Source organism: Sarcophilus harrisii, chromosome 6 (genome assembly GCF_902635505.1).
Source record: "Sarcophilus harrisii chromosome 6, mSarHar1.11, whole genome shotgun sequence".
NCBI lineage: Eukaryota > Metazoa > Chordata > Mammalia > Dasyuromorphia > Dasyuridae > Sarcophilus > Sarcophilus harrisii.
Window position 1 is genome coordinate 1,292,325 of NC_045431.1, and position 15,928 is coordinate 1,308,252.

General features: G+C 35.8%; 1 protein-coding gene across 2 annotated transcripts in view; it reads left to right on the top strand.

Moving 5' to 3' along the window:
* EVC2 (EvC ciliary complex subunit 2) overlaps positions 1 to 15,928 on the top strand; it is a 157,463-nt gene that overhangs the window by 89,108 nt on the left and 52,427 nt on the right. For both annotated transcript variants that reach the window (XM_031943199.1, XM_031943200.1), the window contains exons 13-14: positions 5,353 to 5,512; positions 8,744 to 9,195. In XM_031943199.1, the coding sequence (XP_031799059.1) occupies positions 5,353 to 5,512; positions 8,744 to 9,195 (612 nt within the window). The remainder of the gene's footprint in view (positions 1 to 5,352; positions 5,513 to 8,743; positions 9,196 to 15,928) is intronic.

The following is a 15,928-nucleotide window of genomic DNA, read 5'->3' on the forward strand; positions in this document are numbered from 1 at the left end:
TGTTTTCATTGTATCCTCATGTTACTATTCATATATTCCCCTAGTGAGACAACATGGTCTAGGTGAATAAACACTTACTGAGCCTTTTTGGGGTTAGAAAATCCAGGTTCATTTTCTGGCTCAGAGATGTATTAGTTGTGCAAACCTAATCAAGTCACATCACATCTGAGAATTTTAGTTGCTCCTTCTGGTAACTGGATGCACAGAGTTTCATTACCTATCTCTCATGACTACCATGATGGATAATGTTTTGTAGACTTTAAAACCCTACAGAAATGGGTTATCCTTTTATATTGAAAAGAGCTGGCTCTTAAACCAGAAGGACCTCATTTCAAGTTCCAATACGGACAAAGACCTAGTGGTTGGCTCTAGGTCTCTTAACTCAGTGTTATAGGCAGCTCTTTTAAACTGTTAAGATGCAAAAAATGATTCTTTATGGTCAAGCTTGGCTATTATAATTTTGAAGTATTCATAATTGATTTTTTGTTATTGTTTTCTTGACTGCTTTTATTTCACTTGCCTTATTCATATAAGTCTTCTCACAATTCTCTATATTCATTACATTCACTGCTATGTATAATCTTATAATATCTGTATATATATATATATATATATATGTATGTACATATGTATATATATATGTCTGTATATATATATGTGTGTATATGTGTGTGTTCATGTAGCACAATTTGTTTATTCAGTGCCCAGAACAGCAATTTTCTTTCCAGTTCAATTTTTCTCCAAAAAGGAATAATTTTGTGACTACAAATTAGTTGAAATTTCCCAATTAATTTATTCTATATTAAGAAACATTTCAGTTATCTTGAACTGCAGAACCCAATAGTGTAGGATCATAGAAGCTAGAGTTGGAGAGAAGGACCTTAGCTATCATCTAGTATAATCTTATCAATTTATAGATGACTCCAGAGAAATAATATACTAGCCCAAACCTTCTGATGCCTAGTCTAATATTTTTCCCCAAATCATGATATTTGTTATATTTCTTTGAATAATTGCTCCAGAGGTGGGGAAAGTAAGGTAATTAGAAAGAAGTTACCAAAAAGTTGATTGAGCTTGAGCTAAAATGGGAAGGATCTGCCTTCTGAAATGGTGATATTCAAAAAGAATTGGGATGACTGTCAATATTCCTTAGAAGAAATTAAGGTTTAAGATTTTATTTGGGCTAATTAATTCATTGGGGACCCTTCTATATTTGTCTTTAATCCCCAGGAAATTTTCTGAGTAGGTTTTAGTGAAACTAGTTCTTGGAGAATGTAGTGTTGAATAGGCTATTTATATTTATTAATAGAGTTACTGGCCCATTAGGTCAAGGGACTGTCAGGAAAAGCAACAGCATGGCAGAGTAGGAAAACCTCTAAATTTGAAATCAAATCTTACTAGCCATGTGATGTAAGGCATGTAACTTTGCTCACTGATTTAAGTTTCTTGATAAAATGAGGGAGATAGAGGGGTTTAAGGATTTCATCTACAATTCATCTTTTGTTGCTATGGTTGTTACAATTTTGAGGGCTGCATTTCAATAGAATTCATTTCTTTTATAAATTGATGTGTAGTTTATGCATCAAAAATTCATTCTAAGAGAGGGTCAATAGCTTTAATCAGAATCCCAATTTGAGTTCAGTTCAGTTCATCCCTATCCCCAAATGAACCCGCACTTTGAGGAACGTGATCCGCTTTCATCATCTACTCCATGGATCTGTTGCTCTGAGGCAAAACAATTTCTACTTGCATGTGACAGTCCATGACAACAAGCATCATTTCTCCCTTTAGTCTTCTCTTCTACAGACTAAACGTCCTCATTGGTCTTCTTGTAGCATTAAATTAAGTCATTTCATCCTAAAATAAGGAGCAAAGAAGTGAATATAACATTTCTGATGTAGCCAGGTCAAGAAAAGTGTTTAGCAAAGTTATCAGCTTGCTATAGACTCTGTGAGTGCACATTATCTTCTCATTGGCTCCCAAGTCAGAGGAACTGGATTCAAGATTACATTCATGCCCTTCAGCAATCTGCTCTTTGCCTAAATGTGATTTCTTACTGAGAAGATGCAATTGGAGAGATTCTTCCTCATTAATAGATAAATATCATGTTGGCAGGAGGTTTCCAGTGGTAAATCGCAGGAAAGTCCTTAGATCTGAACTATTTAATATTGTTAACAGTGACTACCATTTGCCACATGAAGACACCTCTATAAATTCTGTGGGTCACCAAAACCAAAAAGAGCTAATATGATAGATAATAGAGTAAAATTCCAAATTGTTTTGACAAATTGGAACAATGATCCTAAAGCAACAATAATATTCAACAGGTATTTAGGTCAATCAGAGAGTTGTAGAAATATAGGATGGAGGAAATATGCTTGATCAGTACTCCATCTAGGAAAAAAAAATCTACTGATGACTTTGGTTGTTTTAAAAGCTTAATATGAGTCAGCATTTAGAGACAAATATTTAAAACATTTTTAAAGTACTTTGAATACTCCTAATCTGCTTTAGTAAAAATAGTATTCAGATCAGGACTGAGGACTGAGGTCCTGCTATGTCCTGCATTGCCTAGATTGCACCGGAATTATTGTGTTCTGTTTTCAGCAGCATATTTTGAAATAAATAACAACAAATTAAAATATATTGCAAGGACGTTATTCACATTGATTTCAGTAGTTATGGAACACTGACAGATGGAGAGCAATAGATAAAGGACAGATTTGAATTTAGTGAGGACTTCCTAAAATTGGAACTGAATAAGAATGGTTCATATTATCATGCACTAATTTACCTACACTATTTAAATCTATTTATGTATACAGTCAGTATTCTAATGATAAATTCCTGGTTAATTTCTGTCTCCTCGGATCATAGATTTAGGGCTAGAAGGAAGTTGAGATGCTCTACTCTAATTTCATTAATTTATTAGTGAAGAAATTGAGTTTTGTAGAGCTTAAGAGATTTGGTCAGGGTGATGTACTAGGTTGGCAGAATTGGGATGTTAACTCAAATCTTGTGAAGTCAAGATTGGAAGTCTCCAAAGTGTTTAGTGTTATTGATCCTAATCCTCGAAGGTCCTTCCTTGTGGCCAGAAGTGGATCACATAATCATCATTTCAAAGAGCAAAGACATCTTGATGGTGGGTGGTAGACAAGAGCTCTTTAGTAGAAAGCAGGGAAACTGGCTTCTGGTGCCATACCCTAGTAGCTATATGACCTTGAAAAAAAGCATTTAAGGGCTCTGTGATTTCAGTGCTAATGTCATGGCTGCCTAGAAGCAGGGGCAAGGTAAAAAAAAAAAGTCATAAAGTCCCTTTGAACCCTAAGATTTCTTAGGTCCATAGGATGTAGTCATACCGGGATGGAAAATCCTTGGAGGTAAGATGATTTTAGGAAATCTGAATCTATTAAGTCCCAGAGTCTGCTTTTAATAATGGCAGGTCAAGATCACAGAAAGAATACTGAGCTTGCAAGTCAGAGATGGAATTTTTCAATATTATTTCTATTTGAAGATTTGCTGACTATGGTTTTTTTGTATAAGTCATTTAAATTACAAAGTAGTTTCCTTATTTGTAAATTGGTTGTACAAAAATTTCTACTAGTTCATAGAATGACCATGAGAAATTTTCTCAGATGAAAAGATTATGGGAATCAAAGATGTTATTGTTGTCTTTGTTGTTGTTAACAGAATATAGAATATTTTACACTGGTCCCTGAATGAAGAAATTTTGGGTTGAGGTGCAATTGATAGGACATTGGGCTTAGAGTTATGAAAGTATGTTTAAATTTCTCCTCAGCCATTTCCTTATTGTGTGACCTTATCTTAGTCTGTTCTACGTCTGTGAAATGGGGATATTATTATCCATAATACCCACTTCACAGGATTTCTATGAGGACAAAATAAAATATTAGATATCACTTTACAATCTCAAAGCTTTTTAAAATACCTATCATTACTGTTCACTTTTACTACTACTAAGATATGTAAACTTAAACCATATTTTTGTGATTCTGAAAGTATGCTGGGGACACCACAAGTTGATGAGTCTAGAAGCTAGGAGTACTAGTCCAAATTATTGCTAACTAGCTATGTGATCTTAGGAGAAGAAAAAGTCAGTTCACTATTGTGGGCCTTAATGGATAATGTCACTGGATTAAATGACCTAAAATTACTCTGAAACCTGAGTTACAGTGTATGACACTATTCAGTTAATAAGTTAATTGATAAAAATGTTTCTAGAAATGGAAAACTGTAATTAAGAAACCTAGTTCCTCTTTATCACCTTTTATGAAGACAGTGATAATGATCAATAATACTTTTGAGTTCTTGAGGTGTTTACTCAGTTGAGCATCTGCCAAGAAGTTTTTTAGTCCTTCTAGGATACCCAAATTCATTTATGTGATGTCTTCCCTAGAAACAGTGAGCCCAGAGCCTCCATGATACAATGGATCATTTTATAAGTTAGTTGTTTTCACCAAAACAATAAGATAAAATTTATCCCATGGGGGATCAACATTGTGGTTGTGAGCTTTTCTGAATTTTGCTATTGTGTTCCTCAAATAATAGACACATGGATTCTCCCTGGGTCTACACTAAAACTCACTCTTGCTCCATAGGGCCTATTAAATCTTCAATTCCACTGACAGTTTTTAGGAATCGAGGGCAATCTCTATACTACAATGAATCATCACAAGAGGACTCTATCTGAGGTCAACTATAAGTCATTTACCATTTATTCCTAAATGGCTTTCCCTTTACATTCTTGTTGTTGTTCAGTTTCTCCATCATGCATGAACTATAGCATATTGGATCCTTCTGTCTTCTGTCTCTGGAAATCTGTCCAAGTTCATATTCATTGTTTCGATGGCACTCTCTATCCATCTCATCTTGTGCTCTCCCTTTCTCCTTTTGCCTTCAATCTTTCCCAGTATCAGGGCCTTTCCCAATGAGCCCCTTCTTCTCATTAGGTGGTCAAAGTATTATTAAACTTCAGCATCAGTATTTGAAATTCCAGTGAATACCCTGAATTCATTTCTTTGGGTATTGACTGATTTGATTTCTTTGTTATCCTAGAGACTCTTACATTAAAAGTCTTCTCCAGCACCACAATTTGAAAGCATCAGTTCTGCAGTGCTCACTTTTCTCTATAGTCTAACTCTCAGAGCCAGCTTTTTACTCCAGATTTGCCATAAATTTCCTTCTAAGAAGCAAGCATCTTTTAATTTAATTTCGTGGCTGCAATTGTTGTCTGTAATGATTTATAACTTGTACCTTCCAGAAAACTGAAGTTTTCAGTCTTAAATATTAATTTGGAAACTATGGTTTAAATTGCATGTATTTTTAATGTAGAGCCGGGTATTTGGATGAAGATCAGATGGAAACACTGTTGGCTCGAGCTCAGGCAGAAGTTCTTTCTGTTCAACAGAAACTGGAAAATGATTTGAAGCAAGAAAAGAAAAAACTTTGCCAAAAGCTGATGATTAAGAGAAGACGTGAAATGATACAAAAGGTAATATAATTAAAGGCTAGGATACTAAATAGCTCTTTTTGATATATGACAGCAGCGCTATTATTTGTTATCAAGGAGAAATGCTAACCTCTTATCCCAAGTTTAAACACAGATAATAGTTGGACATTGCCAGTTTAGGACTTTTCACTGACAGTCCCCCAGGCATGGAATTCTTAACATCTTCATCTCTGTCTCCTGGAATCCTCTACTTCTTTCAGGTTCCAGGTTAAGTCTTAACTCCTCCAAGAAGCTGATCCTGATCCCTTTCCTCCATTTGTTATTCCTGAATACATAACACATACATGTGATAAAATACATATTACTTACATGTATTTACCAGTTACCCAGCAAACAGCTATGTACAAATAAAATAGATAGGAAGATGTTGTTTGTATATAGTTTGTTTTTTATTTCCTCCATTAGCCTGTGAGCTCCTTGAAGCAAAAACTCATTTGTGTGTTTGTTGCCTTTCTTTTTATCTTTAGTCTCAGCATAGTGCCCAGAACATATAAGTATGTAATAATTTTTATTATTGTTGAGTTGTTATGATCATTTCCGACTCTCTATGATCCCAATTGGTGTTTCCTTGGCAAAAATACCTAAGCGGTTTGCCATTTTCTTCTCTAACTCATTTTTACAGATGAGGAAATGGGGAATTAGTGGCTTGTCCAGGGCTGCAGTCTAGTCTGAAGGTGCATTTGAACCTGGGTCCTTCTGACTACAGGACCAGCACTCTGTCCACTAGGACACCCAGCTATTCCAAATTTGGGTTGACTGACTAATGAGCAATCTAGGCTAATTACACAAATTCTGGAAGGGACAACTTTACTTTCATAGCCCAGAGATGGTCAGCATTGTCTCATTTAGTACACAAATTATAGCACATTATTAAAGTTCTTCTGATATGTAAGTTAGTATTCACAAGCATTTATTCACCAATTATTTAGGTGAGGTCCACTGTGTTTATATGAAGAATATAAACTTTAATTTAGACATGATTAACTCAATTTAATCAAAATTATTGTGTTCCCTCTGTTTTGTTCAGAAGTTTTCTAAACTTCTTGGGGAAATACAAGCTTTTTATAAGATTTGTCTCATGTGGTATTTGAGGAGATAAAAGAAATAGGAAGAGAGCCTCAGAGTCTGGAAGACCCAGATCTAAGTATCGCCTCTGTCATATACTAGCTTCATGAGCCTGGAAAACCCACTTAATCATCCAGTATCCAAGGCAAAGCTCTAAGACTATAAGTTAGAAATGAATTTCTGCTGTGTACCTGAGAAAGGAATTTCCACACTGGGAATTTTCTTATCAGATGAAATTTTAGTCCTAGAACAAAACCAAAAAAAGCATCTAATTCAATTCAGCTACCATATGTTAGCTCACCACTTGTAGATAGAGCAGTAAGATACAGGATGTCTCAAAAATCTCAGTGCCAGCTTAAGTTTTGTTAGCCAAGAACTCCATTAAGACTTTTGGGACACCCTCTATAAAATGCGGATAAGACATAGCTAATGTCTAAATTCAATAAGCACTTATTAAGTACCAACTGGAGGCAGAATCTTGTATTATTAGTTCCTGGTATCAAGCAAAAACACAACTTTTGTCTGCCTACAACTCCTAGGCTAAGAAGGAGATATGCCATCAGCCCGGATACCTGGTGTTTTAAAAGTTAAGTGGATCATTGGAATGATTGAGCTGTAGGATGCTAAATGGAAGGGGGGGGGGCTGTTTTCATTTATATGGTGCTAAAGAAAGTATCCATTGACAGAGAATTCTACATAACTTGTCCCATACAAAGTAAGCCTGCTTGGGTCATCTGAAATTCAAGCAATGATGCTGCTCTGTGGTTGCACAAAACTGGAGTGTAGAAAAGGGAGTAATGTATTCAAAGCAATTACTTTACTTTATGCAAAAATGCCCAATTAAGCAATTTAGATTCTTGCATGCAGATTTCTGTGAAATGAACTGGCCCTGCTGTGTAAATTGACAGATCAAACTAGCTATCTATACAAGGGAAAATTATTAAGGCTCTTCATGGAAGGCAAAAGCTTTTTGGTTCCATCAATCATACCCAGACAGCTTTGGGAGAAAGGATAAAATTCCTTTCAGAGGCCTTCATTACCGTAGCATGAGAGGCCTTATTTCGACCTAGAAGAATTGTCATTCTTTCTTCATCCTTGGTAAGAATTTTTTCTTTCTCAGGATCATAAAATATCAGAGTTGTCAAGGATTTCAGAGATCAACTAGTCCAATTTGGAGCATTCATCTTTTGCAGATTTGGGTTTCATGAAGCTGATCAATTGGTCACAAAAATGTCATCTATGATGAGAGGGACAACTGTCTTTGATGCAGAGGCAAAAAGAAGATAATTTATAAATAAATCCATGAATAAACAGTTTTATTAGTGTTGTTGTAGTTTAGGATGAGCCAAAAACAACATGTGCGACAAGCAGTTGTCCAATCTTTTCTTGAACACTTTCAAAGAGGAATTCACATTCATTCAAGACAGTTCATTCCAGTCCTGGTTGTCTGTCATTGTGAGGGAACTTTCCTAGCTCCTCTTCCTTTCCTCCACCCAACACTTCCTACCCCTTATATTGAGCCTGACAACCTTCTTGTAATTTCTGTCCACTAATTGAAGTTTTCCTCCTGAAATCAAGGAAAAACCTCATTCCTCAAATATTTGAATGATTTTAGCTTACATTTGTATTGCCTTTTAGAGTTTACAAAGCACGTTTACAATACCTTTTGGATAAAGTCAGGGAAAGAATTATTATTCTCATTTTAAAGATAGGGAAATTGAAGAAGACAGAAATAATATTCTCATTCTGCTGCTAAGGCTTTTCTTTTCTGGGCTATATGTCTCTGGTGTCTCCAGCAGATTCTCTCATTCCTTATTTTCTTTTCATCTCACTCGTCTGGACAGCCTCTGGCTTGTGAAGGTTCTCCCTAAAGTGGCTCCCAGAACTTTAACCGCATTTCAGACGTGGTCAGACAAGGTGATAGTGAAACCATCAACTCCTTATACTAAAAAAATCCAAGGTTGGTCTTCTTGATATTAACCTATAGGAAATACAAAAGCTTGTCCTCAAAGATATTATAGTCCAGCAGAACATAATTAGAAGGGAAATGCTGAGATATGATAAAGAAAAATGAAGAAGATGAAAAATTACCAGATGGGTAATAAAAATTTAACAGGGTTTTTAACATTATCTTTTTGAATACTTTAGCAAAAAGAACTGCAGAAGGAACAGCTTTCCATGAGGGATGCCATTAAAACCTCTGGAGAGGTTAGCCATTACTTGATCCACTGGAGAACCATGATATCTGAGCACAATGCCGCGCTGGAAGAGCTAGTTGAAAGACTTGACCATGATGCTCTGGAAGAACTGAAGACCTTAAAGCAGGGGCTTACTAAGAAAGCAACTGATGAGTTGAGACGCATCCAGAATGGTGTGATGACACAAGAGTTACTGAAACTCAATGTGCCCTGGCTCTTCTTACAGCAAATTTTAGAAGAACATAGCAAAGAGATGGCCATCCACACTGAGCAGGTTGAAGGGGAAGAAAGGGGCAAGAGTCAAGACTGTCTCCAAAACATGAAGCAAAATCTAACTGATGAACTGGAGAGAAATGTGGCAGAACAAAAGGAATTAAGGCATTGGGAACAGCTGGTTTTCACGTGAGTATCTCAATTGTTGATTTTTTAAATATCAATGTCTAAAATGGAAAGTTATTCAAATCAGGATATACAATCACAAACATGTTTTGAGTATCTACTATGTGCAGAGCCCTGTGGGTGGGATCTGGGTATGGAGGGATAGAATTTAGATAAAACAACAATCTCAGCTGTTACAGAGCCTACCAGTCTAGGAGGAAGATAAAATTTGGACACACATAAATGCCATATATAATATGACTTGTTAAGTGTTTAGGAGGTTTAAGATAAAAGTATATGTGGGAACTAAAAGAAAGGTCATTACTGCTTTGAGCAGATCAGAGTAAACTTTGTAGGAAAATGGTGTTTGAATTGGGCTTTAGAGGTTAGGTTGTGAACCTGAAAACTGTTGCTATCCTAAATTTGATATGTTTTAGAATTCGGATGTTTTAGAGCTACTTTGCGATCTCATCCCCAGATTTATTATTATAGCTTCTGCACCTTTACTAAGGGCAATCAGCTGTAGTAGCAGATCTGAGGATGTCATGGGGCCATCTTGCCAGACTGTTCTATAAGCTACACAAATAATACTCCTTTGTGTTTCTACCCTCATCTTATTCATCTTCATGCTTCATAGAAGGGAAACAAAGAAGTACCTGAAAGTAGAGACTACATTATTTTATTGTGTTAGAAGTCTGGGAAAGTGCTCCAACAATGCAGATGCTTGATAAATGATTGTTTCATTTTTTAAAAGAAGTAAACAAATAAATAAAAGGAGGGCAGGAATCTCACTAGGTAAGAATAGGGAGGGAAGACACAGCAAGCTTAGGGCACTCCTTGAGCAAAGGGACAAAAGCAGAAAGGGACAGGATGGGAAAAGGCAGCAGAGAGTAGGAAAGTTTGGCTGGAATATAGAAAGCATAGTGGCAAGTGTTTGAAATAAGGCAAGCAATGTATGATAACATCATCTAGAAGCAGGTAAGAGATGCAGTAAATAGAGGAATGGACCTGGGGCAGAAATCTTGAATTCAACTTTCAGCCGGAGACAGTCAGAAGTGTGAAAATCACTCAGGGTTAGGGTTAGTCCTTTTCACTCTGCTCATTTTTACAATGGTGATGAAAATAGGATTTATTTCAGGATTGTTGTAAGGAGAAACTGAAATAATAGATTGCAAACCAATAACGTAAAATGCTTTGAAAATCTTGAGGTGATATACATATATAAATATATGTCTCTATGTGTTTTTGTGTATGGATCTACATGCATATGTGTGTATATTATTATTGTGAAGGTCTCAAATTTGGTTCTTTGAGCGCAAATTGGAATTGAGCAGTATTTTCTTCTTTCCCAGAGATTTTCTTTCTGATAGGGAACAACTTTTAATTATTCCTCATCCGCTACCCCTTGAGATAACTGGTTCAGTAGATAGCATTAAACAGCTAGAATTAGAAAGCCCGGGGCTCAAATATGGCTCCAGAGACTGACGAGCTGTATGACCTTGTTTCTCTCACTTTCTTCAATTGTAAAATCGAGACAATAATAACTTCCAGGAACACTGTGGATCAAATAAAGTAATATAGGTAAGGTACTTAACATAGGGTCTGATGCATAGTAGGTATTTGATAGTACTTTTTTTCCTTCCTTTAATTCTGCATTCCTTCCCTCTTTTATAAAATCAATCCCATATACCCTGGACACTTTAAAGTGGGGGGTGGAGGGTGAAGCTCAATGCTAAATATAAGATAAAAAGAAGCAAGCACAAACGATAGAAAAATCAGAGGCTGCATTTAAATCCAGAGCGTGATCATAAAAGAAATTGACCTCCTGAGTCATGTGAGAAATCAGTCTCATGATTTTAGAGTCACATTAAAAGAGTAACACTGCTCACTCATTCAACAGGCCTTTTTAAGAACCTCCTATATACCAGGCACCGTGCTAAGCAGGAAAAAAATCTAGTTAAAGACTAATTACTATCTAATTATAATAGTTAATATTTAATGAAAAACGAAATAAGTGAGAATAGTTGAAAAAAATAACTGAATGAGCCAATTAGCCCATGTAATTGGCAAGTTTATTTTCTGCTGCATGAGGAACGAAGGGAATAAGGATTTGTTAATTGCCTATTAATGCCAGGTGCTGTGCTCAGAACTTCACAAATATTGTCTCATTTGTTCATCATAATGACTCTGTGAGGTAGATGTTATTATCATATCCATTTTACAAATGAAGAAACTGAGGCAAACAGATTTAAGAGACTTGTCCAGGGTCCACAGCTAGTAATTGAACGAGATGAATTTGAATTTAGGTGGGTATTCCTGACTCCAGCCAAATCATACTTGGCTACCTTCAAAGAGTTGCTAGAGATCTCCAAGAAATGTTTTGTTGTATTTGTTGTTTTTATGTGACATGTATACACACACCTACACAGTTGTGTTCATAATGTTTCCTAACTAGGCAGAATGGCAAAGGAAAGGACTTAATTCCAAAAACACGCCTAAAGTGTGTAAAAGTTTGACCCTAGAAGTGGCAGGATTTGGGTTGTGGTTGGGGGTATAGGGAGAGAAAATAAGAGTCGGGGGAGATATTGAAAGACCCTAAATTCAGACTTGTGAAGCTAATAGTTTGATAATTAATACAATAAATGGCCTTGCTACTGTCTTGCTCAGTATTCGTACTAGCAACTTGATGATGTGTTTGTCCGATGTAAACTTGAAAATGAAGCTGGAATTGAAAACCAATAAGTTAGACTGGACATGGGCTTAATAGACTAGAACGTCCTCACTGGGCTGGAACGAGGGCAGAAACTGATAGGATTAGCTTTAATGGGGCTTAGCATTTTGGGGCAGGAAAAACATAGAAGCACAAATCTCAGAGAAGACAGGGGAAAAACCGTGTTAGGAAATGGGGGGACTGGTAGTAATAGTCAGTCATTGTAGTCATAGTGATGGCAGGAGGAGGATGAGAGTGATGGTGGTGGTAGTAATAATAGTGTAGCAATGCTTTAAGATTTGCAAAACACTTCATATTATCTCTCCTAATTTCAAGACTGAGAGATAGGCATTATAATATTCCTTTTACAGATGAAGAAAGGAAGGAGACATTTCTTAAGTGCCTATTTCACATCAGGCATTGTGCTAAACACTATTAACATTAGTTTGTTTGATCCTTACAACATGAGTAAACTAAGGCAAACAGAAGTTGCCCGGATCATGTAGCTATGCAATATTTGAGATCAGATTTCCACTTTGGTCTTTGTGCCTCCGTGTCCATTTTGGCATTCCTCAATTTGACAACCATCCAAGGGAAGAGACACATTCATTATAAACTAATAGAAGGGCAGAGTGGCTAGAACACGAATGGAATTGTGAGCAGCACTAGTATAGGAATAGTATCTAGGTCAAGGAAGTGATAGTTGTGCAGTACTTTGCCATTTCAAATCTTCACCTGCACCATTGTGTGACAGTCTAGGTAGGACATTTTGTATGACATTTGTCATGTATGATAAGTTAGAGGATGACCTGAGGGAAAAGATCAGGAAGGGAAGCACCATCATCATATGAATACAAGTTGAAAAACAGGGAACATTTAACCTGGAGAAAAGGAACCTCCTACCTTTCCTTGGGCATCCAAAGAACCATCATGCAAAAGAGGAATTCAACTTTTTTCTGTGTTACTGCAGATTGTGGAAATGGGAGTGATGAGAGATGGGCTCAGGGAGGCCTATCTTGGCTCTGTCAAAGCTTTCCAAAAATAGGACAGCCAGCCTTGCATGATAGTGCAGTCCTTGTGCTCATGCTGAGGATAGATGGCCATCTGTCAAGGATGTTTAACTTGGCCCCAAAGGGGAGGAATGGAAACAGCGAGGGGAAAATGTAGAGAGGCAGAATTTGTAGAGAGCACATAACCCTGCCGTATGTGAGAATGACTTCACAATTAAGCAGAGATCTTCAAGCCATTCCCAAGTGGGACTGATTGAACACTTGTTGGGGAGTTTTTAATTAGGTAAAACTTATATTAGATGAGTCCCTCAAAAATTTCTTATGACTATGAGCTTCATATATTTGAGAGGGAGCATAGGAAATGGAGCACTGGATTTGGAGTCAGGGAAACCTGGGTTGCCACCCTATATTGGACGCTTCCTGGTTCTAGGTTGGCAAGCAAGAACTTCTCTGAGTCTGCTCGTTTGTAAAATGGGGTTTTCCATACTTTCTCTTGAGGCTATAGAGTTCTTCAGATGGAATAATGATGCTGTCTATTAGGATTACTTGAAAAGAACATCCTGCTTTGTGAGAGATCCAAGAATTTTAGGCTTTTAGAGACAGAAGAAACTTTGGAGAGCAGCAGCACCTCATGTTTTGCTCAAGGTGAAAGAAAACAAATGGCCAAATGAAAAGACAAAGGTAGCCTTTCTGATTCCAAATTCCATGAGTTTATCGACTATACCATGAACTACCCAACCTCCCAACCTTTATGTAAGAGTAAGTGGAATTAGAAGTTGATAATCCCATTGTCAGACTAGCATACGTGCAATGACTATAAAATTGCCAAGATTGTCTAAAATGTGGAGAGGTTCTACTGTGTGCTCTAATCAGCAGCCCTGTAGATTGAAAGATTTACTGAGAGGCCTGTATTAAAATCACCCCATCTGTACCAAGCTGTCATGGAACCAAAGCAAAGTCACTTCATCTCTCTTGTTTTCAGATTCTTAACCTTTAAAATGAGGAAAATAGCATATTCTTGTGTATTTTCAAAATTTGAAGGATTATATGCCAGCTATTAATATCATGGTTACTCTTCTGTCATCTAATTCTTCTAGTCTCTTTTGATATAATTCCAATAGAAAATCTCAGGAGGGACCCATGCCCTGCTATTATACTCTTATGTTGAATGTTTTCGGGACTATCACATAGATGTACAGCAGAATCATTCTGCCATATCTTACCTGGGTGATCTTGTGCCAGTCACTTTGATATTCTCAGCCTCAGTTTTTCCTCATCTGTGAAATAAGGATGTGGGATCAATTCCTTTCTAGGAACCTAGCTTTTGCCATACTATTTTCCAATTTTTCCAGCAATTTTTGTCAAATGTCAGAAGCTGAGGTCTTTGAGTTTATCAAAGACTATATTATTAATCATTGACTGTTGTGGCCAGTGAACCCAACCTATACCACTGATCCACCACTCTATTTCTTAACTAATACCATTTTTTTTAGATGACCACTGTTTTATAATTTAGTTTTCCATCTGGTACAACTAAACTACTTTCATTGTCATTTTTTTTTCATTAAGTCCCTTGAAATTTTTGATGTTTTGTTATTTTAGATGAGCTTTATTATTTGTTCGAGTCCCTTCAAGTAATTTCTTGGCATTTTGATTAAGTAGATAACTTTTAGGAAGAATTGTCATTTTTATTGTATTAGTTCAACCTACTCATGAGCACTTGATATTTTTCCAAATGTTTAGATCTAACTTTATTTATGTGAAAAGTGTTTTGCAATTGTATTGACATAGTTCTTGACTTTGTCCTGGCAGGTAGAATTCCAAATATTTTATATTATCTGCAGTGATTTTAAATGAAATTTCTCTTTTTATCTCTTGCTGCTGGATTTTGTTGGTAACATATAAAAATGGTGATGATTTTTGTGGATTTACTTTGTATACTGCAACTTTGCTGAAGTTATTAATTTTTTCTAATAGTTTTTCAGTCGATTCCCTAGGATTCTCTAAATATATCTTTATATCATCAGATTAAGAATTTGGTTTCCTCATTATTTATTCTAATTCCTTTAATTTCTTTTTCTTCTTTTATTGCTAAAGCTTACATTTCTAATACAATATGGAATAATAATAGTGATAGTGGGCGACTTCATCTCACTCTTGATCTTATTGGAAATGTTTCTAGTTTATTCCCATTACATATGATGTTTCTGATGGTTCAGATAGATGCTATTTGTCATTTTAAGGAAAACTACATTTATTTCTATGCTCTCTAGTATTTTTAATAGGAATAGGTATTGGATTTTGTCAAATGATTTTTCTGTATCTATTGACATAATTATATGATTTCTGTTTCATTATTGATATAGTCAAGTATATTAATAGTTTTCCTAATATTGAAACAGCCCTACATTCCTAATATAAGTCTTATATAATATATAGTATATTGTTGCAGTGATAACTTGCTGCAATCTCTTTGCTAATATTTCATTTAAGATTTTTACACCTATATTCATTATGCAAATCAGTCTATAATTGTCTTTCTCCATTTTCACACTACCTGGCTTAGGTATCAGCACCATATCTGTGTCATGAAAGGAATTTAGTAAGACTCCTTTCCCTATTTTTCCAAGTAGTTTGCATAGTATTAGAATTAATTGTTCTTTAAATGTTTGGTAGAGTTCACTTGTAAATCCATCTGACCCTGAAGATTTTTTCTTAGGGAGTTCATGAGCTTTCTCAATTTTTTTTTTTATAAAATGGGAGTACTGCAGTAATTTATTTCCTTCTCTGTTAATCTGGGCAATTCATATATATATATATATATATATATTTTAACATCCATCCATTTTAATTAGATTATCAGATTTGTTGGCACATAGTTGGGCAAAATAGCTCCTAATTATTGCTTTAACTTATTTTTCATTGGGGGCATAGTCATCCTTTTCATTTTTGATGTTGGTAATTTTTTTTCTTTCCTTTTTCTAATCAAATCAACCAAAGGTTATCTATTTTGTTGTTGTTTTTTCCATAAAACCAA